We start from the raw sequence: 19,099 nt of genomic DNA, 5'->3' as shown, positions 1-19,099 counted from the left end.
GTCCAAGTCATTTTAAATATACTCCAACGCTCCAATGAAATTCTGGACAGACCCCCTAAACTCGAAAGAACCCCAATGCCACGAAGAAAAAAGTTTTGAAAACTGAAAGTTTTGCAAAACACCTCCTATGACAACGGGCCACAAGTCAAGACTTCTCCACTCCATAACAGCCTCTGGAGTGGAGAATGGGTTAGATCATTTCACTATTTCACTGCTGCTTTTTATGTCGGATGGTCTCAGGAGCTCCCACCCCGCCCCTTCCCCAAGAGTACCGCTAATTCTGGCGAGGCACCCAGTTGCTTCCAGAATGTCATCATGGGGCGATTGGCTGCCTCGCAATGCAGAGCCAGGCAATAAAAAATTGCACCTTGGCTTCTCCTCAAATAACAAGGGTAAGCTCGAATCCCAAAGAGGGTAGAAAGCTGAGGCAAAAGCTGAACCCAACTCTCTCCCCTCAGCCAAGCAGTGCCTCGGCTGAATTCGCGCGCCTCGCGATCTCTGACAGCGGTCATCACGTGACAACCCCCAAGTACTTGAGGGAACGGTTGTGGGCGCGTGGCTTGGGCCCATGTGTTCCGGTTAACATTGACTGGGGCCCAAACGTAAAGAACCCAAGAGTTTAACAGAGCAAGATCCCTAGCAGGCGAGTTTACGCTCAGCAGTGAGACTCCAGAAAACGCTCCCCGTGCCGGAAGTGTACTAAGCCGCAGCACGTGGGGTTGCCAGGGCGCTCTTCACGTGACTGGGCGGGGCCTTGGTAACCCTGTAGCCAATGGTAGGCCGATAGGGCGGTGCCTGTGACGCGCCGGGGGCCTATCCCGGAAGTGGAGCTGAGGTGGGGGCGGGAAAGGGCGGGGAGGCCCGGGTGTGGAAAGTGTGGCGGCCCCGCCCCGTCTCTCGGAACTGCCGCGGCCGCAGCCGCTGCCGCCACCGCTGCAGCAGTGGGGTACCGGCGCGGGTGCGCAGGCGAAGGAGCTCTTTCCCTGCTGAGAGGTGAAGATATGGGAAGAAGCTGGTGGGACTAGGACTGGTGCGAAGCAGGACCGGGGCAGGCGGCGGGATCCGAGCCTTGACCGAGGGAAGGTGGAAGGATAGATGGGGGAACCGAGACCAACGCGGGATCGGCCGGGGCTCAGGCCCACGCGGGTCCGGCCGGGCCGGGGGTGCTGGTGGTACAGGGGTCCGCCTGAGCGGCGCGGGCGGTGGCGCCGCGGGTTGAAGGGCGGGGTGCGCGCCGTTTCCCGAGGGCCAGAGGACCTGGTGCTGCCGGCCGGGTCCTCTTATTCCCCATCCTTCGCGGGGACGTGCGGCCTGGGCTGGGCCCCCAGCTGAGGGGATCGGGGCGGCGGGGAGGGCCGGGCGGCGCGGCGCGGAAGTGTCGCCGGCTCCTGCTGCTCTCAGCGCCGGTGAGCGTCCGAGGGGTGTACCCCTTCCCCATCAAACTCCTCTGCGACTTGCTTCCCCACCAGTGGATGGAAAACTTTGTAGAGGCCGGAGTTCGAAAGTGCGGGTTCGCCTTGGATGGGTGTTCCATAAATACAAAAGTGATGCTTGGCATGTAACCTATCTGAAACGAGACTTTCCCTACCCGCACGCTCTTGTTAACCAGCAAACACAAACTTTTTTGCTTAGTTCCCTCGGAAAAGCTACCATCTCCCCAGCCCACCATGGCAGATGAAATTGATTTCACTACTGGAGATGCTGGGGCTTCCAGCACTTACCCTATGCAGTGCTCGGCCCTGCGCAAAAACGGCTTCGTGGTGCTTAAAGGACGACCATGCAAAATAGTGGAGATGTCAACTTCCAAAACTGGAAAGCACGGTCATGCCAAGGTAAGTGCCCTTCCAGGTCTGTGTTTAGCTTTAATGTTGGGATTTCAATCATCTGTATTTCATTACTGATACTGAGACTTTTGTATTGAGAATTTTGTAGTATCATTTTCTTCTTCCACAATTACCGGATGATCAGTTATCACTTGAATACTGAAAGGTAGCATTTCATCTTCTTGGCCTTTTAAAAGGTATTATTAAGTGGGAACTAAAACTTACCTGAATTCCAGAAGATCTTAGAAGATGTAGAAGATCTATTCAAATCACAGATGCAAAAACCTGTTCTAAGGGAATTCTGAGAAACTGAACTTAATTTTTCTTATCTATTCTTACCAAAAATTGCTATGTATGATATTAGGTTCTTGATATGTCATACTGTAATTTACTGCTTTTCAATTCTATGACGACTACCTTTTTTTTTTCCTTAAGTAAAATTAAACGACCTTGAGAGGAGGAGAAAGAATTTGTCATAATCAGCTTTGGTATCATGTTCTTATGTATGTAATGAGTGATAAGTTTGACAAAGATTGAACAGGTTTCTTCTTTTCCTTCTCTGATAGGTTCACCTTGTTGGAATTGATATATTCACGGGCAAAAAATATGAAGATATTTGCCCTTCTACTCACAACATGGACGTTCCAAATATTAAGAGAAATGATTATCAGGTACGTACTGATTTCCTTTAGAATGCTGCTTGTTTCTTAAAGGTGCAAATATTTTTTTACTATCAACTGTAATTTCACAGAACCTTAGTAGCTTTCTAGGTTTTTATAACCAATTTTTAGGTACTACACATTGCATCTTAGAAATTGGAAAAATAGTGATGTTTAACACTTGTACTCTAAGATTATTGTTTGCTATTTTTTTAACATTCTTAAATTTTTTTTAAGTTGAACATTTCTTAGTGTACCTCAGAGCAAGTGATTGTGTATTGTGACTGAATAAGTCCAATGTTTAATAAAATTGCTTTTCTGTCTGTTGTAAAACATTTCAAACTTAGGCAACTCCCTCCTGGATATTTTATTTCTTTTCACCGGACAGACCTAAGACTTTTGAGAAACTATTCCTATTCATATTCTTACCAACCAAGTTTGTGCATTGGATGTAAGTCAGAATTTGGTATTCTTGAAGAAGAAATATGTTGAAAGCCAAAAATATAAAGGATAATGTACATGGTCAATAAATATAAGGAAGAAAATTTTTAAAAACTAGGTAAATGTTTCATTTATACTCAGTGACCATGCTGTGACCTTTTGTTAAATTAAAGGTATTAACTTCAAATTTTAGTTCCAATTATACATTTGGTTAGGTCACATTTAATCATAGCATGTTGTTGTTTGGGTAGTAATGATGGTAGCCAGACAATTGACCTCATAGGATATAGGAGCTCAGATTAATCATAACTAAATCCTTTCTTGAAATTCTTTAATTTCTGTATCAGGCATTATATATATGAAACTCTTTTCTGTTCATATTACATAATGAAAAATACCAGTTTGACATTTATGTTTGTATTATCCAATTATAACCAATTTCTTTGTATGCCTTTTATTATATACATTTTTAAAGAATGTTGCCAACTGAAACCATCCAATTTATTTCTCTTTATTCTTTGTCCACATGCAAAAAATGTTTACATAGTTTTAATCATTGTAAATAGTTCTATATTTTCACTTTCCCTCTTGATTGTAAATGTTTCCTAGATTGCTTTGGCATCTTTATAGAAATTTGAATTGCTTATGTAATAACAGTGTAATAACTGTTAGTTATTGCTGTCAGTTTAATAGCAAGTAGATGTTTTAGTCAGTCACATCTGGGTTTAGATCCAGTTCTGACACTTTCCACCTAGATAATCTCTAACAAGTTATTCAACCTTTTTGAGCCTCAGTCTTTCATCTGCAAAAGAGGGATAATGTTGTGAGGATTAAAAGAAAAAATATACTCCATAATATGTACCCCTTAAGTAGATGTATACCAAAAAGCGGTTCTTTTCTACTTCCCCTTTTCCTGTATAAAAATTCCACTTAATCATTCCATTGTTTTGGGGGCTCCTAATATAGACTTAGCACATAGTAGATCTTCAATAAACATTTGTTGAATACATATCTGATTGTTTAATGTGGTAAGAATATACGGCAGCAGACTAAGGCTGAGCATATAATTTTCTTTTGCCAAAAATTGGTTTTCTTTTTATGGCTAAAAGGTGAATGAATGCTTTAAATTCGATGTTAGAATGTTTTTGCCAATTGAGTATTTCAGAAAGATATGAGTAGCTCAAAGAATTACCCATTTGGTTAGTATTTAATATAAAGGAAAAATTTGGTTTGGATTTTGTTATGTCTAGGGTGAGGTTAGTGAGGTGAGGCCCTTGCCTCAGGCACAGAATCTTAAATAAACACAGAACCTGTAACAATAGCAAGCCATATTGGAGCCTAAGGCAAAAGAAAAAAAAATTGATTCTGTCTTTATTTTAAATTTTGATGTTTTGCCATGGAACTTTTGCATTAATTCTGATATTTTAAAATATTGCTTTTAAATATTATTTATCTTGATCACTTGCAGTTTTTCTTGGTACCTCTTCAATATTTGCACCCCCTAGTCCCAGTTCTTGGTATATAGTCCATACTGCAATGTGGATAAGAGGATGACTCTGGAGCCAGTCTTGGTCCAACTCCCTACTTTGGTATTTCCTGGCTGTTTGACATTTTTTCCTTGGTTGAGCAGGTTATTTAATATTTAAACTCTCTTGCCTACATTTCTTTATTTATAAAATGGGGATGAGAATAATAAACTTCTCGTGGGATAATTGTGAGGTTTACTTAGTTAATACTTAGAGCACTGCCTGGCAGGGTAAGTACTGAGCATTCACATCCTTCTTATAAAGTCAGCATAGAATATTTTTGTTCATTTTTTAAAAGATTAGTTCTGTGAGGCTTTTCAGCTATATTTGTTGTGCTGTGGTGGTCTTCACTGAACTATACAAGTACCTTGATTAAATTTCAACTTTTCCTATTATTCAGTTACATGTAGTCCTTTATATTTGCTAAATTCAAAATTTCAGGTGCCAGTTTGGCAGTCAGCTAAAATGAAATATGTATATCTCTCCAGTAAAATAATTAAAAAGTAAATCTTTGTTTAGGAAAAGAAATTATTAATATTTACAGTGAGAATTTTATGTACTTAAAAATCAATTCAGAATGAAAGAAAATTTGTATATTGACTCTTCCATTCCTGAATGTAGCTTGGATTAGAATTGTTAGTTTAAATCTTAGTATATTTTTCAAATAAGTGGTATGCCTTTTGGATATAGGGATATGAGTTGACTTTAATTGTTGCAATTTAAAATAAAACAACAACATAACAAGTAATGATGCTTTTTACAATATTTACATGTTTTGTAAAACTCATGTCCCATGATAGAAGCATTATCTGGGAATAGAAAACCAGTAAATCAGCAGAGCCCAGTATTGCAGGGACAAGAAGCAAACATTCTGCTGCACTGGTTCCCAGACCAATGTATTCTACCTATGGGAGAAACAGCACTGTATATTGAATATATTCTAACATGTAAAACAGCACATTTGAGTCTTCAGGAGGCCAATCCACACAGGCAAGCTATTTTGAGATTATAAGTATGTGGACCAGTGAATTCTCTGGTCTGTGTCCTCCTATTGCCTCAGTATTTGCCTGTAAAATTAGTTTCTTAGCTAGAAGTGATGCCATTGTGATATGCCATGATAGGAATGTGACAATCCATAAATCCACAGATGGGCTTTTGGCAGAGGCACCGAAGGCTGCAAAAGCGTATCCTTATGTAGAGTAATAATCTCTTGCAATGCAGACAATTCCCTGCCTTTTTCATGATGGAAGGAGTCCAGTGTTATCAGGTAGCTGGTTGTTCCTCTTGGGGAATGGTGTCATATTAGGGACTCTTCTTTAGTCTCTGCTATGGGTGTTCAGTAGTGGCTATAGTCAGATAAGCCTTGGTGAGAGAACACCTGTATTATTGAGCCCATGTTGCCATGGCCACTTTGTTCATGAACCCATTGAGTAAGGACTGGGAGGCTACAAAAAGGGACTCAGTGTCATCCACAGAGAACATCATCTTCTCCACCTAATTTCTTTGGAGCCTCTACAGCAGATACCCTTTGGTGAGCATTCATGTGGACATATTCTGTATTTGGGGAGATCCATCCACATACCACTTCCCCTGACCTTATTGTCAGCAAATTTCCTGTCTTGATCTTTTGGTATCAAGACTGAATCTAAGCCACTTCTCATACAACTTGCTTGTGCCTTTAAGAGCTGATGAAATTGATCTCATGTGTGCTTCTTCCACTTGGAGTACTGCTCTACATACCTAATTTCATGGTTTGGTGGGTCAGATAACACCCCATTTCATGATGTGTTATTAGCTAAGCTTGTATAATACTAATGGTCAAGTGTTCAGTATCTTTTAGGGACCAGCAGCTCTAAGGTCAAGAGTTCTAGGAGAAGGAAAGGCAGAAGTAGAAATAAATAGGTCTTACCTAAATAGGTGTGGTTGTTTTAAAAGTAGATTGAGGGAAGCGGATTTGGCTCAATGGATAGAGCATCCTCCTACCACATGGGAGATCCAGGGTTGAAACCCAGGGCCTCCTGACCCGTGTGGTGAGCTGGTCCACACGCAGTGCTGATGCGGGCAAGGAGTGCCATGCCATACAGGGGTGTCCCCTGTGTAGGGGAGCCCCATGCACAAAGAGTGCACCCCGTAAGAAGAGCCACCCCACGCGAGAAAAGTGTAGCCTGCCCAGGAGCGGCGCCGCACAAATGGAGAGCTGAAGCAGCAAGGTGACGCCACAAAAAGAGACACAGATCCCCAGTGCCACTGACAAGAATACAAGTGGACACAGAAGAACCCACAGTGAATGGACACAGAGAGCAGACAACTTGGGGTGGGGGGAAGAGGAGAGAAATAAATAAATCTTTTTTTAAGAAGTAGATTGAGAAACAAAATTCAGAAATTAGGGCTAGAAGGCACCTGTAATGATATGTCTTCTCCAGCCTTCTGTTGTATAACCAATAATACAAACATGGGCAAATAAATTTCTATGTAATTCCCCCTTTTTAATGTTCTTTCTTATTCTGACTATGTTCTAACTAGATCATGAACAGAATCTGCAGCTCCCTGGCACACTGTCATTAACTCTCCCTCCCCCTACCTCCTGCACCCTTCATTTAGGTTTGTGTTTTGTTTCTGCAGCTCACTGTGCTTCCCAGCATTTAGTGATTATAGTGCTCTTTCTAAAATTCTGATAAAACATGCCATTTTTCTTTACTGTTTATTATGAAACTTCAAAATGTAATGAATCCCACTTACTCATCACTCAGTATGATCAATATGTGACCAAACTTGTTTCATCTTAACCTATCACCACCTATTATTTCTTCTCCCCTCTCCCTTCTGGGATTTTGAACTTAATCCCGGATATTATATCATTTCATCAGTGAGTATTTTGTCATGTATCTTTAAAAGATAAATACAAAAAACAAAATCAAATTAATATCAATATTTTCCTAATTGTCCTTTTCTATTCTTTTTCTTTGGGAGAGGTGGTGGTGGTGAAGGATAGTTGATTTACAGTTTATTTAATGAGGATGAGGTCCACACATTGAACTTGGGTTGATGTATTTCTTAAATCTGTTTTAATCTGTAAATTCTCCTTTATAGAGACTCCCTCCCTCTCTCTTATTCTTTCTCTTTGCAGTTTTTTGAAGAAGAAATCGGGTAAATTGTTCTGTTGACTTTTCCACAGTTTTGCTGATTGCATTTCCTTGTTGTTTAACGTGTTCCTCTGTCCCTTGTATTTCCTGAAAATTGGTAATTAAACATCTAGGCTTGATAGATTCCATTTAGATTTTTAATTTCTTCCTCTTCTTTCTTTTTTTTAACAAAATTACTCCATAGGTGATGTTCTCTTTAACAATCAGGTACCTAAGTCTGATTGTTTCTTTTTGTGGTGTTATTAGATTTGTAATCATTGTCTCAACCATTAATTAGGGGCAAAATAATGATCTGTCATTCTTCATATTTTTTTAGCCAGAATACTTATTTAAAGAGAAAGTTCCCCTGATCAATTTTTTGTTTAACCTAAGGTACAGAATATTTAGGAAAGGGAAATTCTTTACCTTTAATTACTAGTTTTCTAAATTAGTTGGTTCCCTACTGAAGATGACCAATAAAATGCTTCTATTCAACTATGAAACTTGAGCATTAAACATATTTTTTTCTCAATCCATTGCAGTTGTTATCCTTATTGATTCTTAAATTATTCTCTTTGGCCAGTGAGTCTGTTCAGGTTAGCTTCTGAGTCTCTTTGACATGGTCCTGTTGGTCTTTGATAGTTTCCTTGCTTTCTAGCATGAGAGCTTGTTCGAGGTTCATCTTGTATCCTTCCTGCCTTAGACCTGGAATTATCCATTTTTCCAAGCAGCTCTAGATTCTTTTAGGAAATAATAGATACCACATTCTGGGTGCTACCATTATTGATTATAATATTATTTTGTATGCCATTCAGCAGCTTAGTATACTGCCTCATGCCCAACACCTCTACAAGTTTTCTGGCCCTGTCCTCTCCCATCTCCTCTCCTGTTATTAATAAAAAGATAACTTTCCCTACCAAAAAAGAAAAGTTTAAAAACATCTCAAATGATTAGGTTTGTTTAAAGGTGAAGAATCAGAAGAAAATATCTCAAATTGGCTTATAATTGCCTCCACACCATTCCCACCTTCCAACTATATAGTCAAAGAGGACTTTGAGAGAAGTGGGAAACTTTGCACAAAAATGTGCTTGAGAGTAACAGTGACACCAGTGGCTTTTTTTTTTAAGATAGCAAATTACAAAAGGGAAAAGGATATTTTAGAGTAGAAAAATATAGTGGATATCTGTATTAATCAGCCAAAGGGGTGCTGATGCAAAATACCAGAAATTGGTTGGTTTTTATAAAGGATATTTATATGAGGTAGGAGCTTACAGATACCAGGCCATAAAGCATAAGTTACTTTTCTCACCGAAGTCTATTTCCACACATTGGAACAACATGGCTGCCGAAGGCTGTGAGAGCTCAGGCTTCCTGGGTTCCTCCCTTCTAGGGTATTTCTTCACTCTGGGTTCAGGGTTCCTCTCTTCCCAGGGCTTGCTTCTTCCTGGGCTTAGGGTTCCTCTCTTCCTGGGGCTTGCTTCTCTTACCTCTGTGAGCTTACTTCCCTGGGCTCCAGCTTAAGGCTTCAGCATCAACCTCCAACATCAAAACTCCAACATCAAAAACCCTCAACTCTGCCCTTTGCTATGCCTTTTATCTTTATTTAATCATGCCCACATACAGATCAGATTACAAACATAATCCAGTATCTATTTTTGGAATTTATAACCATATCAAACTTCTCAGTATCACCTTAACCAAGTGATCAAAGTTAACATCACCAATAATGGCACAAATTGACATAATTTTCCTCCTGATGTGATTGAGGGCACATCATTTTGTAGTATTTCTTCCAAAAATATATTACTTAAATCATGAGCAACAGACAACCCAAACTGAGGAACAGTCTACAAAACAGTGAATCCATATTCTTCACTATGTCAATGTCATGACAAAAAGACTAGAAAGACTAAACAAACATGGCAGGCAAATAAATACAAGGATGATCTTGGAGTTGGGAGCGGCGAAGTTGCCACTTAAAGAGTTTTAAAACAATTGGCAAAATTTGAATATCAACTATATTAGATAATATACCAATATACTATTTTGAATATTAAACAGTGGTTATGTAAAAATATGTCATTGTTCTTGGGAAAATGCTGAAGAATTAATTATGATCTTTGGAACTTCAAATGGTTCAGTAAAACAAGAAAAGATAAGAATGTATAGTATGTATTTTATATATTATATGCATTTATATGTGTGTATGTATGTGTATGTATCTGGGGAGGATAGAAGAGAAAAATGCATATGTGATTAACTGTTAACAATAAGTGAATGAGGGTAAAATTATTTTGCAGTTTCTGTAAATTTTTTAATCAATTTTAAAAGATCAAATAATTCACTTATTTTTCTGTAGAGGAGGTTTTTTAATTCAATTTTATTTCATATAGTAATTTTAATATTTAATGTTTATAGAAATATTGTTCTGCTAGATTTTTTGTAATGTTTATACATTTATTTTTATTTTTTTTTTAAGATTTCTTTCTTTCTTTCTTTCCCCTTCCCCCCCTCCCCAGTTGGCTGTTCTCTGTGTCTATTTGCTGCATCTTCTTTGTCCGCTTCTGTTGTCGTCAGCGACTAGGGAATCTGTGTTTCTTTTTCGTTGCATCATCATGTTGTGTCAGCTCTCCGTGTGTGCGGCGCCATTCCTGGGCAGGCTGCACTCTCTTTAGCGCTGGGCGACTCTCCTTACAGGGCGCACTCCTTGCGCGTGGGGCTCCCCTACGCAGGAAACACCCCTGCGTGGCAGGGCACTCCCTGCGTGCATCAGCACTGTGCATGGGCCAGCTCCACAAGAGTCAAGGAGGCCCCAGGGTTTGAACCGCGGACCTCCCATGTGGTAGACGGACGCCCCAACCACTGGGCCAAGTCTGCCGCCTGTTTATACATTTTTGTATTTGAAATGCTTTATATATTTCATTCTATAGGTTAATTCTTAGCTCTTAAAATTAAATACCATTGTTATCTGAATAAACCTCAGATTACCAGTATTATTTCATTTGGCTCCTATGCTCCAATCACTAATCACTGTGGGAACCCTTAATTCTTACCATTTCTAAATCAGGGAATTGCTAAAGGAGCAAAAATCAGAAAGATCTGTCTTGCTGTAAATCTGTGGGTAATTATTTTTTTCAAATTACACTTCTACCTCAACCTCACTCCCCAGTCTTCCATCAACCACTCAAGCATTTGAATGAGTAAAATGTTAAAGGTTTTTGTTGCTGTGCTCTGTAGGATTTTTTTTCTTTTCTTTCTTTTCTTTTAAATGTTACAGTCAAAAAATATGAGGTCCCCATATACCCCCCCACCCCACCCACCCCACATCGACAACTTCTTCCATCATCGCCGGTCATCCACTGCACCTGGCAAATACATTCTGGAGTACTGCTGCACCACATGGACAGTGGTCCACATTGTAGTCCACACTCTTCCCCAGTCCACCCAATGGGCCACGACAGGACACACAATGTCCAGCACCCATCCCTGCAGCACCACCTAGGACAACTCCAAATCCTGAAAATGCCCCCACACCATCTCTCTTCTTCCGTCTCTCTACCATCAGCAGCCACTGTGGCCACCTTCTCCACATCACTACAACAGTTTCTCCCCTTACTAATCACAATAGTTCCCCACCAGAACACCAGTAAGTCCATTCTAATCCATACTCTGTTCCTCCATCCTGTGGACCCTGGGATGGTTTTTTACCTAGATATTAGATGATGTTCAAAACCTCAAATCTCCCATGATGAGTTATGGTTTCTGTGAAAAGCAATCACCAGATTTAGTGCTGCTATAGTAGAGAGCTTTGAAAGTCATGTCTATATTATGCCTATGTTATATAATAGTGGTTAAAAGGAGGTCAAGAATCATGTCTTTGATTCCTTTTGTTTATATTGTTAGCAGCTGATATTCTAGAAGACTGACTTTTATAAAGCCTCTTAGAGTTCTAGGCACACTGATAGCATACGTGCTTTTGGAATAAATCATTAAGGGTTGGTTGTTTCCTCATGCCTATGATATAAGAAATTTAGCTCTATTAAACTATACATTTTTCCAGGTTAACTTTGACTGGGTTAGTTTCCATAATGTTTTCAACAAACTAGTGTTTGTCTTTATTAAAAAATCTAGAGTGTTAGCAGTGAGCTGTAGACCAAAATTTTTCCACTTTATTCATAATTAAATTATAAAATACATTGTTTTTAATAGTGAAAAACTGAAAATAATTTTATTTCCATTAATGGGAAAATAGTTAAATTAATTGCGTTATATCCATGCAGTTATGTAGCAGTTGGAGACTAAGATAGGTCCATATATTTTGATTTGGAACAGTTTCCAAGACAGATTATTAAATGAAAAAAGCAATTTGCTGAAAAATTCTTGTATTATCCTAATGTTTTTTTAAAAAAGCAACTGTATTTGTATTGTATTCATAGATGTTTGTAAATGTGTCAGGATATACTCTAAAGAAGTCTAAACTGTTTAATAATGCACAGATTTTATGGGTATATAGGGAGGAATGAACTTACACTTCTATATTTTATTTTTAGTTTTTAATCAGGAATATATTAATGTATTATTGTGTACTTATACAAATTAATGTGGATTGTAATTTAACCTTGTAAATATTGCAAAAGAGTGGTTATGATAATCAGTGCAAATGATATGATTTCTTCTAATAGCTGATATGCATTCAGGATGGTTACCTATCCCTGCTGACAGAAACTGGTGAAGTTCGTGAGGATCTTAAGCTTCCAGAAGGTGAACTTGGTAAAGAAATAGAAGGAAAATACAATGCAGGTGAAGATGTACAGGTAAAGATCTATGGAATATGGCTTTTAAATTTTGATGAAATGTTGAAAACTGATCTCTATAAGATGGTTTTGCCATGATACTCTGGAGACTCATTATCAAAGAAAGTATCAGTGTTCATTTTTTGCTATATAGGCATGTCGACCCCAAATTTGTTTTGAAGATCTACCTCTCAACTATTCATAAGGATGAGAAGAGATGCTGTGAGAGTGCTAAAGAGTAAAGGAGGTTCTCTCTTTGTTATAACATTCAGAAGTATAATATCTAATAAGTACTGAAACATTTCTTATTCTCTCTTTTCCTAGAAGTTGTCTTACAAACCACAATTTGAGAAATTCCAAGTTAGAAAACTGTAACAGATTATTTAGTCTTGGAATACCCCTTTCCAAAATCTATATATTCACAAAATATCTTCAGATATATAGTATATGGTTAACTAAATGCATCTTAGAGTATATTCTCTTCTGAATAATTTTGCCTTAATATTTTCCTTTTAGGTGTCTGTCATGTGTGCAATGAGTGAAGAATATGCTGTAGCCATAAAGCCCTGCAAATAAATGGAAGCATCTGGCATGAACAAACTGTTTAGGTCTGGATCAACTGCAGACCTAAAGTTTGGTTCTAAGGTGTCACCAAAGCAATGTCCTTCATAAGTAACCTCATTTCTTTTTTAATTGTTTTGAAATTGTGATGGGTTAGTTTTGCAGGAAATTGGTAATTTAAAAAATAACCAAGATGTATAATTCTTTTTTTTAATTTTGTAGGTGTCTTTCCTATAACACTCCTGTGGTTTCCATATGTGATTCCAAGAAACAGACAAGATAGCGTCAGCAAATGAAATGTGCTTTATATGAGAAAATCATTCCTCAATTTTATTTAAATGATAAATAAACCAGGGTTTTAAATCAATAATGTAGCATCTAGTGGTATTGAATTACCACATATAATTAGAACTGCGTCTGTATTAATTTCAGACTTAATTTCATAGATTAAGTATTGGATTGGAAATGTCACCATTTGAACCTGTTTTGGCAAGCACAAATACTTAAAATAACAAAGAAAAATCATGTTATCAAAAATTGGTGGCCATGTGCAATCACCTGTATTAGTTCAGTCGTAATACACCTTGCCAAATTGTTGGCATATTTAAAATAACCTTATATGGTGGTTTTAGTACCTGTTTGTGGTTGACAGAGGGGCATTGCACTGTTGGGTGAATATTAGAGCAAGTCAGATTGTAAAAGAGACACAAAAGACAGTGTGTGGGAAAAGGAATTGGTTAAAGCTATAGATTTTCATTGGAGGCCTTTTGTAATCATAAAATATAGAAAGTTGCCTTTTAGTTGTGTATATTTTTGCTTTTAACTTTTGTTTTCCATTTCCCTCCCTCACCTCCTCTTTTCCTTCTTGCCCACCCCCCTCTTCTCTTTCTCTGTCTCCAGTGTCCTTTACAGGATACTGTAAAGTAGTACTTTTTTCAATCTTATTGAATTAATTTAGGTATTTATCAGTAACCACTCCTTTCTAACCATTTTTAAGTAGACTTTTGTCAGACAAAAACTGGAAATTTAAATTTTAAATTGATTTGAAAAGTTTTTTAAATTTTATGTACTTTTTTTCTAAAATTAAATGAAAGTGAATCATGGAAAAATGTTACTTTATGTGATAGCTATTTATTTTAAGAAGTATATGTATTTTATTTTGATTGTTATAAGATTTCAGTTATTAGTGTAAAACAAACTGAATTATTTAAAAGGTGTTTTAGGTGACACTTGCATTTGTTTAGCCTTTTGAATCATATGTATTTTATTTCCAGAATTCTAGATATTGTTACAGAATTCAATAACAATCATTATATGTAGTCAAATTAGAACAAAATCACCCTTTCAGCAATGCTTTGATTCTCCAATACTGGTTATGAAACTTTGCCTGTCTTGCCTTGACCTCTAATAGTCCTTGGCTTTGTCATCTTAAGGAAAGTATCTATGATTCTGTAACTGATCTAATCTGTGACTGGAAATAACATTAGTTGCAGAAGATAACCACGGTTTTAGCTGCTTAATTTGTGCATACTTTTAAATCTTGTATTGCCCTCACCAAGTCTACTTGGAGAAGCAAGATATTTAAGAAAAGTACTAGAAGTATCGTAAAGCACAAGAAATAATGAGGTTGTAGTAAATTGTTTTTAGTGGAACATTTTAGCTTTTCCCCATCGAAAGCACAATTAGGAATTAGGCTAATATTGTTACAGTATTCTATTTAAATATCTTCATAGTGCTGTGTTTGGTACTCTTTAATGTTTCTCTTACTTCCTACTGGTTGGAATTGTTACCCAAAGGAATTCTAGAAAGTTAACAGTCTGCTGCTTGCTGATCATTCATATGGCTCTAATTAACCTTACTAGTGCTCTGGGTTAGTATTAAATCTGGATTAGCATGCCCTTGCTTTTCTTAACTTGTCAAGCTTCACATAAGTATATTTTTACTTGCAATGTAAGAGTGTACATTTTATAATAATGCATCTATCTGCAAGCCTTGAATAGCAAAAGCTATGTATGAGATATTTCATTTAAAGTACTATATGAAGTATAAATACTCTTCTGACGTAAAATAATTATAGATTTTAAAGATATAGGACTGTTTATTTTCACATAAGTTGATACATGTTTCTCTAGAACAAATATTTTATTTAGTAAAGCTTTATAACGTATTAAAAGGAAGCAGGGAACATACATTTTTTAACATGAAACAAGTGACTTCATTCTTTTTTGATGATATCAGAGATGTGTTAATTGTTGATTCCTAGTATCGTACTTTTTTGTAGCCAATGTTAAATATCTCAAGTTACCATGTATAGAATGTAGAGTGTCATGTTGATAATACAGTGGTAAACCATTTTTGTCTTCAGGCCTTTTACCGCTTTATATGCAGTATTATATTTACAGAACAAATATTTCTTTCTAGGTCATATTTTCTTTTGCAACAGACGTTGTTGCATCTTATTTGCTACAAAGTTGAATGCCCTTTGAAATAGATGAAATCATTGCTACTTTGACTTAGCATTTGCATCATAAACATAATTATGATGATTCTTTCATGCTCCCCTTGAAGAGCTGTCAGTTGATGACATTGTTGCTAACCAAGCTTTTGACTCTGTTTCCGTTTATGGTACAGACTTCTGTACCAATGCTTTATATTATTTACCAAAACTCTCCTGCAGCTAGAGCATGATGTCTTTTATAGGAGATGCTGCAATAAAATGTTCAGGCTATAACATTTTAGGACACAACTTTTCATTACAGCACAATATGAATGTGTGCGTGTACACACATAGCTTTGTATATTCCTTTTTTTCCAAACTCCTTCCAATTTTTAAAAGTACTGTAGTCTGGTAGTGCCTCAAATGTTAGTAGCTTTTTTTTTAATTTACAACTTTTCCAGAATTTGTTTTTTTGTACTCTGAGGTTTCTCAACTAGATTATTTCTAGTTGAGCTGTAATTTGAATGCATTGTTCTCAGGGCTGTTTGTGCTAAGAGCAGAAGTTTCATTATTTTAAAGCTAACTGCCTAAAAAGTAAATTGCAAAATCTTCCCAGATGGTAATACAGTGATACAAACAAAAAATCCTTATATAGCATATTTAAAGTACATGCTAAGTATTTACGAAAAAGGGGGAACAGTAGACTCTATACTTGTATCTTGCCATATTTTTTTCAATTCAGGATAGAATTTAGTAATCTGATTTTGGAACCCTGTCCTTATTGATATATCTGAAAGCATTTCTTTGGTATGGGCCCCAAAGATTGATTGAGTCAGATGTTAAATGTAGTAGTTCTCAAACATATTTAGAGACAACAAATTGAAAGTTCATAATGCTCTTTTGGGCACATTAAAATGTTTGCATATTGATTTATATAATATGAACTAGGAACACATCTCCTAGGAGAAAATATGGTTCTTAAGCAGTATAAGAGCAAAATTATAGGCATATTTCGATGAGCAATACAAGCTATTGAACTAACGTGATCAACAGTTTTCAAATTTTCTAATATCATTTAGGTGGAACATTTCATAATTTTCAAACCTTTTTTCTACATTTAAACAGGTGATAGGCAAAAAAGGCCTGATAAAAGCTTATGGTGGGAAATCTTAAAATTGAGTGAATTCAATCTATTAACTTTAATCTCTTACATGTTTTCCCCTGAATTGATTATATGGCATCATTATTTGATTTTAGCAGGGAACATTTGGATTTAGCTTATGGAACACAGATGTTCTGTGGAATCACTGCTTGAAGTAACTATATAATTAAATGTTTTCCATTAAATAAACATCTGAACATGAACCTAACTATCAAGTGAGGTCAAGTGCCTGAAAAGTGCTACATATATTTAATAAGCATGTTTTCCTTAGATGAAAGATGCATTTTATAGCAATGCATATCAGGCTGGAAGACCTGCTAGAAAGATACTTATTGCCAAACTTTGCATTCACTCTCCCCTGCCACCCAACACTTTAGAATAGGTAGAAAGCTATTTTACAATAGAAAACAAGGTTATTTTATTTATCTGAAGTCCCTAAAACAATTTCTTGTTATTGATAGACTTCTCTTAGTTCAAGGTTGCACTTTTTAAAATCTCTGGACACTAACTTTATACAGTATTACTGTACACCTTGTCATAAGTCATAGTTGTGATCTTTCTTAAGGGGGATTCTTTACTGTGTTAATATCTACCATGAAGAACCACTCTTGTGTTTGTTACAAAGTATAATAATGCAAAGTACTAGTTCTATATTAGTATAATGACAATAACTAGCTCTATACTACAAAGTAGTTTTGAAATCAAACTTGTCCTTCTCCCCAAAAAAAGGAAATAGCTGATATGGCATTGTTGAATGCAGTGGCACTTTATTAGTAATACATTTTATTTGTATTAGGTATAGGAGAACTCTTGCTTCTACTACAGAAACTCATGTTTTAGTTAAAACTCTAAAGTTGTAAGATACGTAGTATTGGTATTATAATTGTGCATTTTACATTTCAAAATAATAAAATTCAAATGTTCAGTCTTTCGCTATACTAAAACAATTGTTGAAATACTTTAAAATGTAGTTGGTAAGCCCATCAATTACAATTTTTTGTTACATTAAAATGTTTGTCTGTTAACTTCTTCACTTAAAAATAAAGTTAATATAACAGCTTCCATTGTTCTTGAATACATATTCATTTTCATACTAGAAAGTAGTATGACTTAATATATATATCACTATTAAAGAAAATTTACCTTTTTTTTTTTAAAGTAAATGTTTTATTCTAGTCCCTATTAGAGAGTACCCCAGCTCTTACAGGAATGCTAATTTCTAGATTTTAGTTCCAGATTTAAGTACTTCAAAAAATTTTTTAATGTATGATAGTTTTTTATAATATAAAACATCCATATGGTTCAGAGTTCAGAATATAGACACCTTCCCATCTTCATCCTCTTCCTATTTATCCTTCTGGTATAACCTTCCACAGACACTTAATACAAAAGGTTAATGGTCATTCCTGCCACTCCTGACCTCACAGTCTCTAAAATGTTCCTTACGCACCAGCTGGGGTTGTTACTGTCCTTCATACAGCTACATAAGCAGTGTAATGAGTATCAGCAGCAACCATTTCATCCTTTCTCCAATGATCGGTCTCATACACACCTTCTGGCCATATTCATCCCTGTATGATTCAGTGGTTTCTTTCCTTTATACATTGTACCATCCTAGAACATCTCCCACCCATTGACATGTGGGCAATACCAGAACCACCTTGAGAATTATCATCTCCATACTCATGATCATTAATATTAATATCCATAATCTTCCAGATCTAGCAGCATAGCCTGGGAATAAAAGAAGCACTAGATTAGAGTCTCCTGTACTTAAGTGGCTCTTCTTTGCCACTTGGAAAAAACTAGCCAGGTTTCCCAGAGGTAAGCATGGGGGGTAAAAAAAAAAAAGGGAGAATGGGAAGGCTTAATTAATTATGGATACTCTCCCATGCTCTTCATAGTTTTATGGTCTATTAAAATGGGAGATACTATGGCAATTTGAAGCTTTTATGAACCCCAGAAAATCATGTCCTTAGAACTAATCTATTCTTGTTTGTGTAAACGAATTGTACATCGGAACTTTTGATTCAATTACTTCAGCTAAGGGCCTTTGATTAGATATTGTGACCCAGGATAGATCTTAATCCTCTTACTGGAGTCCCTTATAAATGGAGGAAATATACAGAGAGACAGGGGAAAACTCCTAGAAGCTGATAGAGAAGGCCTAAGGATCCAGAATCTGAAATCAGCTGAACCCATGCTGAGAAGGGTGACTGAAGCCAGAAGCTGAAAGCAATAAGGCCCAGAAGAGAGGGGAGAAAAGAACAGATGCCACCATTTTGCCTTGTCATGCCGCTTTACCCACAGCTGCAGTGAGGAGAAGGCATCTCCTGATGAAGCATTGATCTGGACATTTTTCTCAAACTAATACCCGTTGTGAAAGCCAAAAAAAAAAAAAGCTTCCAGGCCTGAAGGGTAATAGAGGCTACCTAATTTCACATATCCCAACAGATCTCGCCTCCCTTTCCCCCCCAGAAAACATAAAATAAGGAAAACACATAAAACCACAAATGATGCAGGCCTTCAGAATTACTAAGAGAGTACCATGATCCTCAAAAAGAAGTAAACGAAT

The 19,099-nt window shown here is 37.0% G+C and overlaps 1 protein-coding gene across 4 annotated transcripts; it reads left to right on the top strand.

The window, feature by feature from the left end:
* Positions 1 to 788: 788 nt before the first annotated feature.
* Positions 789 to 17,586, top strand: EIF5A2 (eukaryotic translation initiation factor 5A2). Of its 4 annotated transcripts, none has more exons than XM_004447921.3 (6): positions 815 to 993; positions 1,633 to 1,832; positions 2,390 to 2,494; positions 12,254 to 12,385; positions 12,881 to 12,972; positions 13,148 to 17,586. In XM_004447921.3, exons 2-5 carry the CDS (start codon positions 1,668 to 1,670, stop codon positions 12,938 to 12,940), a joined length of 462 nt encoding a protein of 153 aa, XP_004447978.1. In that variant the 5' UTR covers positions 815 to 993; positions 1,633 to 1,667; the 3' UTR covers positions 12,941 to 12,972; positions 13,148 to 17,586. The 4 variants fall into 4 exon arrangements, 2 of the variants coding, with proteins under 2 accessions (XP_004447977.1, XP_004447978.1); XR_009185473.1 differs by having other exon boundaries at positions 830 to 993; positions 12,881 to 13,009; XR_009185472.1 differs by having other exon boundaries at positions 830 to 993; positions 12,881 to 13,036.
* Positions 17,587 to 19,099: the final 1,513 nt, after the last annotated feature.

This window comes from Dasypus novemcinctus, chromosome 4 (genome assembly GCF_030445035.2).
Source record: "Dasypus novemcinctus isolate mDasNov1 chromosome 4, mDasNov1.1.hap2, whole genome shotgun sequence".
NCBI lineage: Eukaryota > Metazoa > Chordata > Mammalia > Cingulata > Dasypodidae > Dasypus > Dasypus novemcinctus.
Note: the sequence above shows the minus strand (reverse complement) of the source record. Positions and strands in the feature narration are given on the sequence as shown.